The sequence below is a fragment of the Lissotriton vulgaris genome, chromosome 11 (genome assembly GCF_964263255.1).
Source record: "Lissotriton vulgaris chromosome 11, aLisVul1.2, whole genome shotgun sequence".
Taxonomy (NCBI): domain Eukaryota; kingdom Metazoa; phylum Chordata; class Amphibia; order Caudata; family Salamandridae; genus Lissotriton; species Lissotriton vulgaris.
The window spans coordinates 595,210,777-595,225,031 of record NC_141699.1 but is presented as its reverse complement, the minus strand read 5'-3'; the positions used below and the strand labels follow the sequence as shown (position 1 = coordinate 595,225,031).

Sequence of the window (14,255 nt, the reverse complement as noted above, 5' to 3'; positions counted from 1 at the left end):
GAAAGACGAGAATATAGTGCCAAAATGACACAAAACAAAAGTAGAAAGCCATTTTATTTATACTTTAGACTGTCATGATTTAATGGTTTCATTTGTGAATACCACAAGCATAAAAGGTACTGGTAAATCATAGCAAGATGAACAAAGAGAATTAAAACACAATATTGGTTTTGGTGTATGACTTCATGTATACCATATATTGAATGTGAACTAGTTTTTAGTCTTAAAATATTCCTTAGCATTGTTAATATATTTTTATTAGCATCACTTGTAAGGGGCTATCACTCCATAAAACAAGGAGGAGAGGTTTTTTTTCCAAACACATAATTTTCCATGTGTTCTTTACACTAAAAATCTGCAAATCTTGTTTAAAAATGTGTATTTTTTAAATTTAATTAAACAAAATGATTTTTATTAAACTATATTGTGCAAATAGGATCATCCCTACATATAAAAATGCTATTATTGAGCCTCATAATCTCTGAGAATGTAATTCTGCCGCTCTGCCCTATCCCTCCAACGCATCTCTCTATCTGCCCCAATTGCCCCATACTTACTCCAATTTCTCTGTGAAGCCCCATCTTTGGTAGACCACCTGCTCAGTTCTTTGGCACCAATCTACATCTGCCTCCCAGTCTTCAACCTGTGGCGTTCCCTCTGCCTCCCATGCTTGGGCTCTGTTTCGTTTAGCGATCCCAGATGCTAACTTAAGCCATATCTTCTGGTATTTAGGCCACTCCTTGTCTCTGCATATACAAAGAATGTACCACCTGGCTGCCAGGGGCACCTCTTGGCCAGTGACCCTAGTCATAATTTGTGTCATCCTACTCCAAATACTATTTATTTCCGGGCACCCCCAGAGTATATTGTAAAATGAACATGCTTCCTCACATCCCCATATACAGAGAGCACTATCTCCCCTTTCCATGCAATGAAGTAATATACTAGAATAGTACAACGTATGAAGTATGTTTTACTGAACAAGGCAGAATCGGGCTCGCATTGCCAGTTCTCCGGGGATTTGTATTGCAATTTCATTTTTTATTATTCAGGAGAGTATACATTACACCACTCTATTTATTTGTTTTACAGACCTAGGAGTTTATTGCCTCAGGTCACAGTCGGAGCTGCAGAAAGTAAACAGTGCACATCCCAGCAGTGTTTGCCTTCTGTTCTTTGCATTGCCTCACCACCATAGAGGGCAGGCGTAGGAAAGACAGTCCATCAAAACTCAGAAGGAGTGAGAAGACTTTTATAGGGATGGGCCCTCAGCTTCCCAACAGTAATCTAGAACTTACTTAAAGGGGGGTACACCCAATTATCATATCTTCCACCTACTGTAGAGTAGTACGCGTGAATATTCACAATATCACAAGCCAGTGTGCGGATGGCTCCCAGGTAAGTAAGTGTTTGTGTGTGTTTCTATGTTTCTCCTCACCCACAGATACAACCTGAGGCTTGCTACATCATTGGACCAACACCAAGATCTCCTAATGTGCAGGGGGGGGGGGGGCTCTATGCATTTGTAAGCGTAGCTCTTTATAAGGGAGTGCAGGGGATTGTGTGAGTGATATAAAAATGCCACTAGAACCGCTAGTGCTCTTTTTAATGAGTGAGGTCTAGGGCAAGATTAAAAACTGTGAGATGTCATAAGGGTTCAATGATCCTTGACATCAATAGGTCGACATGTTTCAGGAGTGTAGATGCCCATAAAGGTCAATCGGCTTTCTTCAGGACCCAAATTTGTTGTTACCCTGCGTGATATTGTTGATTTTCAACCTACTTTAATACATTCATTTTATTCAAAGAACTATGCATGCAAAATACAGACCATACTACTAGGACCATTTCCCGGTATGGCCATGGATGGCTTAGCTATTCATAAAGAAACAACACACTTGCCAGTGCTGAGAAGCTAATTTTTCAAAACACATTGATTAGGAAAAGCATACATGAAGAATAGCATGGACACTTGCTTTATAAATTGCAACTTTGCTTTTAATTTTTCTGAAGACTATTTTAGTTTTTAGTCATTTTTTCTTTTTGTGCATGGGAATACAAAAACAGGGGGAATTTTATGTACATTTATATACAAACATGAAAAAGACGAATTAGAATGTACAGGGATTCAAACAGACTCACATACAACACATTCTTGGCCATCCATTCATACTATACCACATCCATACTGGTCCCGGTGTCAAGAAAGATCTTATATATACAAAACAAAAAGAGTCTTATTTGTCGTTTTTTACACTTTTTACAGTTGTTCCTCGAAGTTGGAAAAAAAGAAGAAAGCAAAATAGTCTTTCAGTCAGTTGACAAAACACGTTCAATGTAAATTCACAAGGATGACCCGGGACCGGGTCGGTCGACGCGTTTCGAACCCTGTTAATGCCAGGGTTCTCCTCAGGACCAAAAAGTAACTCTACTGTTGGGTCATGGCTCCAACCGTGATTACAGACAAATGTATTGCAAATGAAGGTGGAGCGGAAGGTGCTTGGCCGTAATGCGTGCTTGCTATGGATTGTATCCCCAATGGATCGGGCTCTGTCGTGTGGTTCCGGCGCCAAATGCGTGGCCGTGCTCCACGCTGGTACTAGAAGTCTGCTGTGGTTCGTACTTTTCCGCTCCTTCCCCTTCAGTCTACTGAAGGGGAAGGAGCGGAAAAGTACGAACCACAGCAGACTTCTAGTACCAGCGTGGAGCACGGCCACGCATTTGGCGCCGGAACCACACGACAGAGCCCGATCCTTCAGTCTACTGAAGGGGAAGGAGCGGAAAAGTACGAACCACAGCAGACTTCTAGTACCAGTCTACTGAAGGGGAAGGAGCGGAAAAGTACGAACCACAGCAGACTTCTAGTACCAGCGTGGAGCACGGCCACGCATTTGGCGCCGGAACCACACGACAGAGCCCGATCCTTCAGTCTACTGAAGGGGAAGGAGCGGAAAAGTACGAACCACAGCAGACTTCTAGTACCAGCGTGGAGCACGGCCACGCATTTGGCGCCGGAACCACACGACAGAGCCCGATCCATTGGGGATACAATCCATAGCAAGCAGCAATTACGGCCAAGCACCTTCCGCTCCACCTTCATTTGGAATACATTTGTCTGTAATCACGGTTGGAGCCATGACCCAACAGTAGAGTTACTTTTTGGTCCTGAGGAGAACCCTGGCATTAACAGGGTTCGAAACGCGTCGACCGACCCGGTCCCGGGTCATCCTTGTGAATTTACATTGAACGTGTTTTGTCAACTGACTGAAAGACTATTTTGCTTTCTTCTTTTTTTCCAACTTCGAGGAACAACTGTAAAAAGTGTAAAAAACGACAAATAAGACTCTTTTTGTTTTGTATATATAGGATCTTTCTTGACACCGGGACCAGTATGGATGTGGTATAGTATGAATGGCTGGCCAAGAATGTGTTGTATGTGAGTTTGTTTGAATCACTGTACATTCTAATTCGTCTTTTTCATGTTTGTATATAAATGTACATAAAATTCCCCCTGTTTTTGTATTCCCATGCACAAAAAGAAAAAATGACTAAAAACTAAAATAGTCTTCAGAAAAATTAAAAGCAAAGTTGCAATTTATAAAGCAAGTGTCCATGCTATTCTTCATGTATGCTTTTCCTAATCAATGTGTTTTGAAAAATTAGCTTCTCAGCACTGGCAAGTGTGTTGTTTCTTTAGTTCATTTTGGCTCAGCCTTGCTGAGTATAGGAGTCAAGACCCTTTTTGTTGTCTAAACTTTAGCTATTCATAAGGCATTATAGGGGCTGCATGGTAGGAAGGTCCTTCTAATTACACATTCATCAAGGGAGCACATCTGCGGCCATGACCTACTTCTCCCTGCTTCCCTGAAAGAGACACTTTGTTCATTATCGCCCCCTGGGGGCATTATGCAGATGTAGAAGGGGGCACACGGGACCCCTACTCCTGGAGTTTAGTAATCTTTTGGGAACCACCACCTCCCAGGGGCTTGTAATTTTATAAATGTGGGGGCCTCTTGGACCCCCCAGGGTGGGGACCGCCACCTCCCCAGGGCTTTACTTGAAAATAATGCGGTGGGTGAGCGCCCCCTACACCATCTCTCTGGGCAAATTAGAACAAAGGAGGAGGGCCGCGCACCCCCTGCAGCCCAGTAGACCACAACCTTTTAGGGCTGTATCCTGTAATGGAGGTTGGCCGTGCGTCCCGACTCTTGGAGCCATGCATGGCCCTAGGAACCACCACTCCCAGGGGCCGGCTCCTGCAGAATCCCGGGGTGCCCACCCCAAGGACACAGCAGTTTGCTATGGCTTGGCGGGAGCAGTAGCCCTAGCAAACTGCTCCGCCTCGTACAAGCAATAGCATGTGAATGGTTGTTGCTTGCAGCACAGAGATAAATTACTTTGGACAGAGAGAACTACATGTTCAGCAGCTCCCCCTGTCCAAAAGCAATGCCGGCTATCTCAGGACAACGTGAGAAACTGGGTGCCCTGCCACTGGGTGCCCTGGGTGGGACCAGGGCACCCAGTATTGTGGCCCGGCCCCCTGGAATGGGGTCCCCGGGGGGGGCTAAAATCAGCTTGGGAGGAGGGCTGCGCGCCCCCCTCCCAAGTTTAAAAAAAAGAGGTAGTCCCTGGGGATGGGGTCCCCAGGGCCAAAATAGGCCCACGGAAAGGAGGGCCATGTGGTCCCCCTTTCTTTATAAAAAATAAGTAAAACATGAAAAAGCCAGGCCCGGGATATGGGGTCCCCACTGTCTCGGAAGACCTGTGTGGAAACCCGCTGTGTGCGACTTACTGGAGGTGACAGAAGGGGCTATTCGACCCCAAGGAACCTCAGCAGCCAAGGGGACTTCATTCCCAACTAGTAGAGCAACTGGATGCACGTTTGCAGAGTGCTGGAGAAAGGGGACATAGCCTCCAAAGACCTCTAAGCAGTTGCGCTGTGTGGGACTTACTGGAGGTAACAGGGGGAGTTGTTGACCCCCAAGGACATCCTTGTGGATTAACCATCCCTCCTGTTACTTTCATTAAGTCCCACACTGTGGGATTGCTGAGAGGTCTCCGTGGCCTGCCCCCTTTCTCTACCACTCTGCAAACACCCCAACTGGTGCACTGCTAGTTGGGGGTGAAGTCCTCTTGGCTGCTGAGGGTCCCTGGGATCGAATAGCCCCTCCTGTCACCTCCAGTAAGTCCCACACAGCGGGTTTGCAAAGAGGTCTTCGGAGACCGCAACTCCTTTCTCAGCCACTCTGCAAATGCATCTCCTGGGGCACTACTGGTTGGGGAATGAAATCCTTTTGGATGCTCTGGGACCTTGGGGGTCAAGAAGCCCTCATGGTACTTTCTGTAAGTCCTACACTGTGGGATTTCTGAGAGCTGGTCAGAGGCCCGCTCCCTTTCTCTACTACTCTGCAAACGCCATTACTACTTTAAAAACCATAGAAATTCACTGGAAAAAACAAAGGTTACCGGGACGTTATAATTAGAAATGAGCATTTAAAAAACCTTAGAAATTCACAGACAAAAAAACTAAGATAACAGGGACGTTATAGTTAGGAAATTGAATTTGAAAAAACCCTTGAAATGCACTGAAAAAAACAAAGGTTACAGGGATGTTATAGGTTGGCTCGGGTTTCACTCATACAAAACCAGTGAAATTCTTCAGCTATAGTTAGCTGAGCTAATTATAACTCGCAATCCTGCAATGCACTGCTTAGGACTTCACATATTACATCACTCATGACATGGTCAGTGATATCACTCATGACATCTCAAATGACATGGGATTTATATTTCAACAGACAGGATATCTGTCTCCTTTGTGAAGGAGTAACCCGTCCACCAAGATCTAAACCAGGTTCTTAGGTGAACAGCTGATAAAATGCATAGGTGTGCATTTGGAATAGCTACTACAAAATAGTCACCTTTTACCTGCCGTCTTAACTCCTTCTGAAATATCTTTCTTCTTATTGTGTATTATGTCTTTTTTGCTTCTTTGGCTCACCTCATGTCCTCTCTGATCTCTCTAGCTCATCTAGAAAGTTAGACTATACTGTTTCCTGCTTTGCTACCCTGTCCCCTTCTCATGATCAATTTGTATACTTTAAGTGGACTCAACACGATTCACTAATATGGTTAACTTCGAAGTAACAAAAGGGGTGAACTTGTTATGCCTATTTTGAGTTCTGGACAAATGGAAAACAGTTCCACACAATCTCTTTGTACTGCTTGCAACAATGGTTTCAACGTTCTGCACCCATGTGATACAAAGGCCTCAAAAGATTTCTTCCCTGCTCTTCAACCCAAATTGCCTTAGTACAACTGCAAGTTTATTTCTCAGCAGTTAGACTATATTTTAAAAAACACAATTATAACACCTAATGGAAGGCTGGCTCCATGAGCATAAGTAGTGTAACCTCTTTTGGGTATGGCACTGGGCAGGATTGGCAGTGTTTAAGGCAATTTAGATATACTTATTGACACAGGGCTGACCATGGTTGCCCCTGTCGCTATGATCCCTTTTTCTTTGTTGCACAGTACTTGACATGTCAACAGTATGTATGATGCTCTACCTCTGTGTTCTCAGGCTCAACGATTGATGAAGAAGGTAGGCGTTGAAGGTCTTATACTAACAGAGCATGAGATGAACATTGCAGCCCATCTAGTGAACCCCAGAGACATCAAGGTAAGAGGTGAGGGACGAGGAAGAATCAGTCGTCACATTTCCTTTCAGGAAGTCAGAGGTTGGGGATAACTGGCACTCAGGGAGAAGGTGGTGAGGGAACTGGCAGTCAGACAACAGGGGCATGTTGTGACTGATTGTTAGGATGAGAGTAGTCCTAGAGCCAAATAATACAAATATGCAATACCCAAGAATGTCTCAGAGATCTTTGACCGCATTGTTTGTTTGTAGGTGTAAAATAGTTCTTCACTTTTGGGGAGCCTACACTGAACATGGCAACAGCACTGCAGGGCTAACTCAACCTCTGACTTCTCCTCTTTGGACCAGATTATCCCTGACTTCCAAAGCCAATACCTATGCTTAAACTCCATCTCTTTTTCAGGTGACTTGGAATGACATTGCAGGGCTTGATGATGTCATCACTGAGCTGCAAGACACAGTTATCCTTCCTTTCCAGAAGAGGCACCTGTTCAAGCACTCGAAGCTCTGCCAGCCCCCAAAAGGTAACCTACGACTCCAGTGGACCTTAATAGAAACATATGGAGTGATAAAATATTGAAAGAAAACCATGAATTCTTAAATGCTGAAAATGTAATGTATAGCTTTTAATCACATAAAAGGGACACCTAGAGCTCTCCCTCCCTGAATGGACTCCTCCAGCCTCCTAAATTCTAGGAAGTTAGCCCAGTCCCTTCTGAACCTCAAAAGAAACTTAGGGCGTCCTAAGCTTCATGAGGAAATCTATTGTGAAGCAATATGGAGATGTCATTTAAACCCTGTAGAGAAAATTTATGGCCACAGAATTCATGTAAAGATAATTTATAGCCTCACAGCCAGAAAAATAACCCTATGGATAGATTATGCATTCCATACAATGTCATTCCGGATGGTGCATCCACTGTCACTGTTATGTATTGTGGTCTTCCCCACCCCTTCCTCCCGCCCTCTTGTGCTTCTTCTTATTTTATTGTTTTTGGTACTGAGTGTGTCACTTCTGTCTCCTGAAGAAATCTGCATTAATGATACTTCTTTTTGTTACTTAAGTATTTATCATGTATGCATTCATTGCATATATTTTTCCATATAAAAGAGTAATAAAAACTTAAGTAAGAAACCTATTGTTTTCTCCACTCTAAATAGTAATCATAACCCCGATTATTACTGTGTACTAAGAGGAGAAAAGGTAACCTAGGATCACTTGACCTCCAAAAAGGTTTAACACATAGGGTGAACAGCAAAACACAGAAGATGATGGACGGAATGTTGCAATGTCTTGTGTGTTTTGCTGTTCACCCTATGTGGGAAGGGTATGCCCAGACGTAAGTCCCGTGCTCACTACGCCACCGGAGTCAAGCTATCATGGCTGAAGAGGGTTGATAGCCAGACACCGGTCCTAGGATGCGTGTTTCCGGTCCAGGGAAGACATGGCTTGGCAGTTTGGTCTGGACTGTTTCCATGAGGCACAGGATCAAGACTGATTTGCATATGGCCATGTCTGAACTGGGGTGGATTGGTGAGCAAAATAACAATGGATTAAAACCCAGATCTGTGACTGGGGGTGAATGTTTTGCCACTGTGCAACATTCCGTCCATCATCTTGTGTGTTTTGCTGTTCACCCTATGTGGGAAGGGCATGCTCAGACGTGGGTCCCGTGCTCACTACGCCCCTGGAGTCAAGCTATCCCGGCGTGGTAGAAGAGGCAACGCGTATTTGGCGTTTGTCGGATACGGATTCGATTTTGGACTGCTCATATTGGGCCATTAGATACTATCTCCACTTCCTGCAGAGATTCATTTATCACACGCCATGGGACCATGTGGCCTGGAATTATCGCCACATGAAAGAAACACATCAATGACCATATTTACAGCTGTGAACAAGTCGCATGTTCTATCTGAACAAGAAGCAACGAAACACGTGTTGGCTTGGCTTGGAACACATGGACCCCGAAGTCCGGAATGTCTGAATAAATGAGAAGAAGGTAAAGAATAAGACTCATCACTTTCTGTTGCATTTACTTTGTCTGTAATTAGACTGCATTGAACTTTACGTGTGCTAGGGTGCCTGAAATGTGCTCTGTTCTGTTGGTTTTCCAATCAGAGGTTTAAGGAGGCGGTGGTTCTCCTCTACCTTATAGCACTGTCAATTAATAGTGCCAGATCACACAAATAACTACGAGTGGATTGCCCATCGGCGCCTGTGAACCTATCAAAAATACCACCTTTTCTTTCTCCAGAAAAAAACAATGTTTTGCCATTGTGCAACATTCCGTCCATCATCTTGTGTGTTTTGCTGTTCACCCTATGTGGGAAGGGTATGCCCAGACGTGGGTCCCGTGCTCACTACGCCACTGGAGTCAAGCTATCATGGTTGAAGACGGCTTATAGCCAGAAACCGGTCCTGGGGTGCTTGATTTCGGTCCAGGGAAGACATGGCTTGGCAGTTCGGTCTGGACTGTTCCCATGAGGCACAGGGTCAAGACTGATTTGCTTATGGCCATGTCTGAACTGGGGTGGCATGGTGAGCAAAATAACAATGGATTAAATCCACATCTGTGACTGGGGTGAATGTTTTGCCATTGTGCAACATTCCGTCCATCATCTTGTGTGTTTTGCTGTTCACCCTATGTGGGAAGGGTATACCCAGACGTGGGTCCCGTGCTCACTATGCCACTGGAGTCAAGCTATCCTGGCTGAAGACGGCTGATAGCCAGACACCGGTCCTAGAATGCTTGTTTCCGGTCCAGGGAAGACATGGCTTAGCAGTTCGGTCTGGACTGTTCCCATGAGGCATAGGGTCAAGACTGATTTGCATATGGCCATGTCTGAACTGGGGTGGATTGGTGAGCAAAATAACAATGGATTAAAACCCAGATCTGTGACTGGGGATGAATGTTTTGCCATTGTGCAACATTCCGTCCCTCATCTTGTGTGTTTTGCTGTTCACCCTATTTGGGAAGGGTATGCTCAGACGTGGGTCCCGTGCTCACTACGCCACTGGAGTCAAGCTATCCCGGCGTGGTAGAAGAGGCAACGCGTATTTGGCGTTTGTCGGATACGGATTAGATTTTGGACTACTGATATTGGGCCATTAGATACTATCTCCACATCCTACAGAGATTCATTTATCACACGCCATGGGACCATGTGGCCTGGAATTATCGCCACATGAAAGAAACATATCAATGACCATATTTACAGCTGTGAACAAGTCGCATGTTCCTATCTGTACAAGAAGCGACGAAACACGTGTTGAAACTCCAGGACGTCTGAATAAATGAGAAGAACATAAAGAATAAGACTCATCACTTTCTGTTGCATTTACTTTGTCTGTAATTAGACTGCATTGAACTTTACGTGTGCTAGGGTACTTGAAATGTGCTCTGTTCTGTTGGTTTTCCAATCAAAAGTTTAAGGAGCAGGTGGTTCTCCTCTACCTTATAGCACCGTCAATTAATAGTGCCAGATCACACAAATAACTACGAGTGGATTGCCCATCAGTGCCTGTGAACCTATCAAAAATACCACCTTTTCTTTCTCCAGAAAAAAACAATGTTTTACCATTGTGCATCATTCCGTCCATCATCTTGTGTGTTTTGCTGTTCACCCTATGTGGGAAGGGTATGCCCAGACGTGGGTCCCGTGCTCACTACGCCACTGGAGTCAAGCTATCATGGTTGAAGACGGCTGATAGCAAGAAACCGGTCCTGGGATGCTTGATTTCGGTCCAGGGAAGACATGGCTTGGCAGTTCGGTCTGGACTGTTCCCATGAGGCACAGGGTCAAGACTGATTTACATATGGCCATGTCTGAACTGGGGTGGCATGGTGAGCAAAATAACAATGGATTAAACCCACATCTGTGACTGGAGTGAATGTTTTGCCATTGTGCAACATTCAGTCCATCATCTTGTGTGTTTTGCTGTTCACACTATGTGGGAAGGGTATGCCCAGACGTGGGTCCCATGCTCACTATGCCACTGGAGTCAAGCTATCCTGGCTGAAGATGGCTAATAGCCAGAAACCAGTCCTAGGATGCTTGATTCTAGTCCAGGGAAGGAATGGCTTGGCAGTTCGGTCTGGACTGTTTCCATGAGGCACAGGGTCAAGACTGATTTGCAAATGGCCATGTCTGAACCGGGGTGGCTTGGTGAGCAAAATAACAATGGCTTAAACTCAGATCTGTGACTGGGGGGGAATGTTTTGTCATTGTGCAACATTCCGTCCATCATCTTGTGTGTTTTGCTTTTCACCCTATGTGGGAAGGGTATGCCCAGAGGTGGGTCCCGTGCTCACTATGCCACTGGAGTCAAGCTATCCTGGCTGATGACAGCTGATAGCCAGAAACCGGTCCTAAGATGCTTTATTCCGGTCCAGGGAAGACATGGCTTAACAGTTCGGTCTGGACTGTTCCCATGAGGCACAGGGTCAGGACTGATTTGTATATGGCCATGTCTGAACTGGGGTGGCTTGGTGAGCAAAATAACAATGGAATAAACCCAGATCTGTGACTGGCGGTGAATGTTTTGCCATTGTGCAACATTCCGTCCATCATCTTATGTGTTTTGCTGTTCACCCTATGTGGGAAGGGTATGCCCAGACGGGGGTCCCGTGCTCACTACGCCACTGGAGTCAAGCTATCCTGGCTGAAGACGGCTGATAGACAGAAACCGGTCCTAGGATGCTTGATTTCGTTCCAGGGAAGATATGGCTTGGCAGTTCGGTCTGGACTGTTCCCGTGAGGCACAGGGTCAAGACTGATTTGCATATGGCCATGTCTGAACTGGGGTTGCTTGGTGAGCAAAATAACAATGGATTAAACCCAGATCTGTGAATTGGGCTTGAATGTTTTGCAATTGTGCAACATTCCGTCCATCATCTTGTGTGTTTTGCTGTTCACCCATTGTGAGAAGGGTTTGCTCAGACGCGGGTCCCGTGCTCACTACGCCACTGGAGTCAAGCTATCCTGGCTGAAGACGGCTGATAGCCAGAAACTGGTCCTAGGATGCTTGATTCGATCCAGGGAAGACATTGCCTGGCAGTTTGATCTGGTCTGTTCCCATGAGGCACAGGGTCAAGATTATTTTGCATATGGCCATGTCTGAACTGGGGTGGCTTGGTGAGCAAAATAACAATGGATTAAACCCAGATCTGTGACTGGGGGTGATTGTTTTGCCACTGTGCAACATTCCGTCCATCATCTTGTGTGTTGAGCTGTTCACCCTATGTAGGAAGGGTATGCCCAGATGTGGGTCCCGTGCTCACCACGCCACTAGAGTCGAGCTATCCTGGCTGAAGACAGCTGATAGACTAAAACCGGTCCTAGGATGCTTGATTCCGGTCCAGGGAAGACATGGCTTGGCAGTTCGGTCTGGACTGTTCCCATGAGGCACAGGGTCAAGACTGATGTGCATATGGCCATGTCTCAACTGGGGTGGCTTGGTGAGCAAAATAACAATGGATTAAACCCAGATCTGTGACTGGGGGTGAATGTTTTGCCATTGTGCAACATTCCGTCCATCATCTTGTGTGTTTTGCTGTTCTTTTAGTTTAAAGCACTTTTTGACCTCCTAATTCCTAAAAGGAATCTTATGCCTTTCTAACCAAGAGAAATATTCTCTGGCCTTTCTACCTCCAACAGGAACGCCACAGGCTCATATATCCTGAAATCAAATCCTAAGACCCCACCCCTTAAGCACCGATAAAAAAATATTTTTTTAAATAGAATCCTTATTCTTGAAAATGTACAGCTTGGTAACCCTCACCATGAAATCTATGTCCTCTGAAACTTATAAAAACCTCTGGGGCATATTCTTAAGGATGTATCGCAGAGTTATCAGCACTTTATCGCAGCCAAAGTGGCAATAAATATATCGCCCTAATCACAAGCTGATGATAACAGCCCATATCACCAGTTTACCTGCAATAGCAGCCGCCATAACCATAGCCACAGACAACCCCGGAAACTATTGCTAATGAGATGCAGAGTAGGCGTTCCCGTGCCAAAAGCCGCAACAACACCACTCCGCAACATTATCAATGACCAGCCCGACAGGCGAAAAGGCCACGAAACATGCGATGAGCCGCATTAGCAGCAGGAAACTAACACCTGCTCTGACCTGCTGTAAAGTGAGACGACAGCCTGCACCACAAAAGGGAGCCCAGCCCAGAGCCACACCTGAAGAACAACAGATACCATGGAGCCACTAAACATGGGGCAGGACACCCAAGAGGGCCACAACACCCACTGCACCACCCCCAAGACCCCCCCATTCCCCCCGGACACCCATCGCCCCACCCCGGAACAATACTGAGGCAGCGCAAAGACAGCGACCCTCAGAAATTGCACCAACCTCACAGACCCAACACCAGAGAATGTCATTGCCCACTACATGCTAAAATGGACACCCTCCTCTGCATCGTGATCACCATTTTCCACAGGCTGACGGTACCAACACAGCGAACGACCAACATTCCACCTCAGACAAAGCTGCTGGCCGTGCTGCACGTGTCGGCCTCTGGTACCCTCCAACCAACTTCCGCCTGAGACGGAGGAGTCACACAGCCAAGCCAATCCAAGTCCCTCACAACGGTCATGGATGACACAATCAGCTTGGTACCCCACTATCTATACTTCCCTCACACTGTGCAGGAACAGCTGTAGACCAAGCAAGGCATCTATGCCCCAGCTGGCTTCCCGGACGTGTTAGGGGGCAATTGAATGCACACATGTCCTACTAGTGGCCCCTGGCAACACTGCACACAATAAGCACAACAGAAAACGCACATATCCCTCCAATGTGCAGGCAATAGTGGGCCACCGGGGAATCTCCGCCAACGTCGCCGCCAACCACCCAGGTAGTCTGCATGATTCCTACTCCTTCTGACAGTCCATTATCAACCTGCCCCACCAGGATGGCACCCACGGAAATGCACTGCTCGTTGGCCAATACCAAATGCACACACCACACACCTCAACTCCACAATCATGCAACTCACAACACAGGAAATGCACACGTCACAAGCTCACATACAACATGTACACCCACCAGACACAACAGCACAACTCACTGTGGGAACCTGGGCCAGCCATGTACATTAGACATCAACGGCATGGCACCTCAGCCACACAATAGCAGAATGTCGGAAGAGGCGGGGACCAGGCATGTGCGAAGGAAGCAAGTGTGGCATGGATGTGCTACACAGAGTGCAGTATGCAGACCACACACATATGTATGTCGACACACACCGCTGGTGTATGGAGTGTAGTGGACAGTGGACACAACCATGTCACCCCAGCCAGGGGGAAGATCGCGGAGATGTATCTTCTTACGCTCCCCCCCCCCCCCGTAAGCATGAGTGGAGTGGGCTGGCCTGGCGTATGCCAGGCCAGCGTAGGGGTGTGAATAAAAGGCGCGTAACTCTGGGCATGGTCCTCTTCCAGAATGCCCAATGTCTCTGCCAGGCGGCGCCTTTCACCAAGCTAGGAGGCCGGCGCAGTCGCCGTGAGCGGGGTTGCCTGTGATCCTGTGCGCCTGCTGCACCCTGGGACGCTGGTCCCTGAACCAGGCTGCCTG

The 14,255-nt window shown here is 46.4% G+C and overlaps 1 protein-coding gene across 4 annotated transcripts in view; it reads left to right on the top strand.

Annotated features, from left to right (window-relative positions):
- The window catches only part of LOC147683199 (outer mitochondrial transmembrane helix translocase-like), a 230,258-nt gene that overhangs the window by 121,543 nt on the left and 94,460 nt on the right, over nt 1-14,255 (top strand). For all 4 annotated transcript variants that reach the window (XM_086944802.1, XM_086944804.1, XM_086944805.1 and 1 more), the window contains exons 4-5: nt 6,584-6,682; nt 7,062-7,182. In XM_086944802.1, the coding sequence (XP_086800928.1) occupies nt 6,584-6,682; nt 7,062-7,182 (220 nt within the window). The remainder of the gene's footprint in view (nt 1-6,583; nt 6,683-7,061; nt 7,183-14,255) is intronic.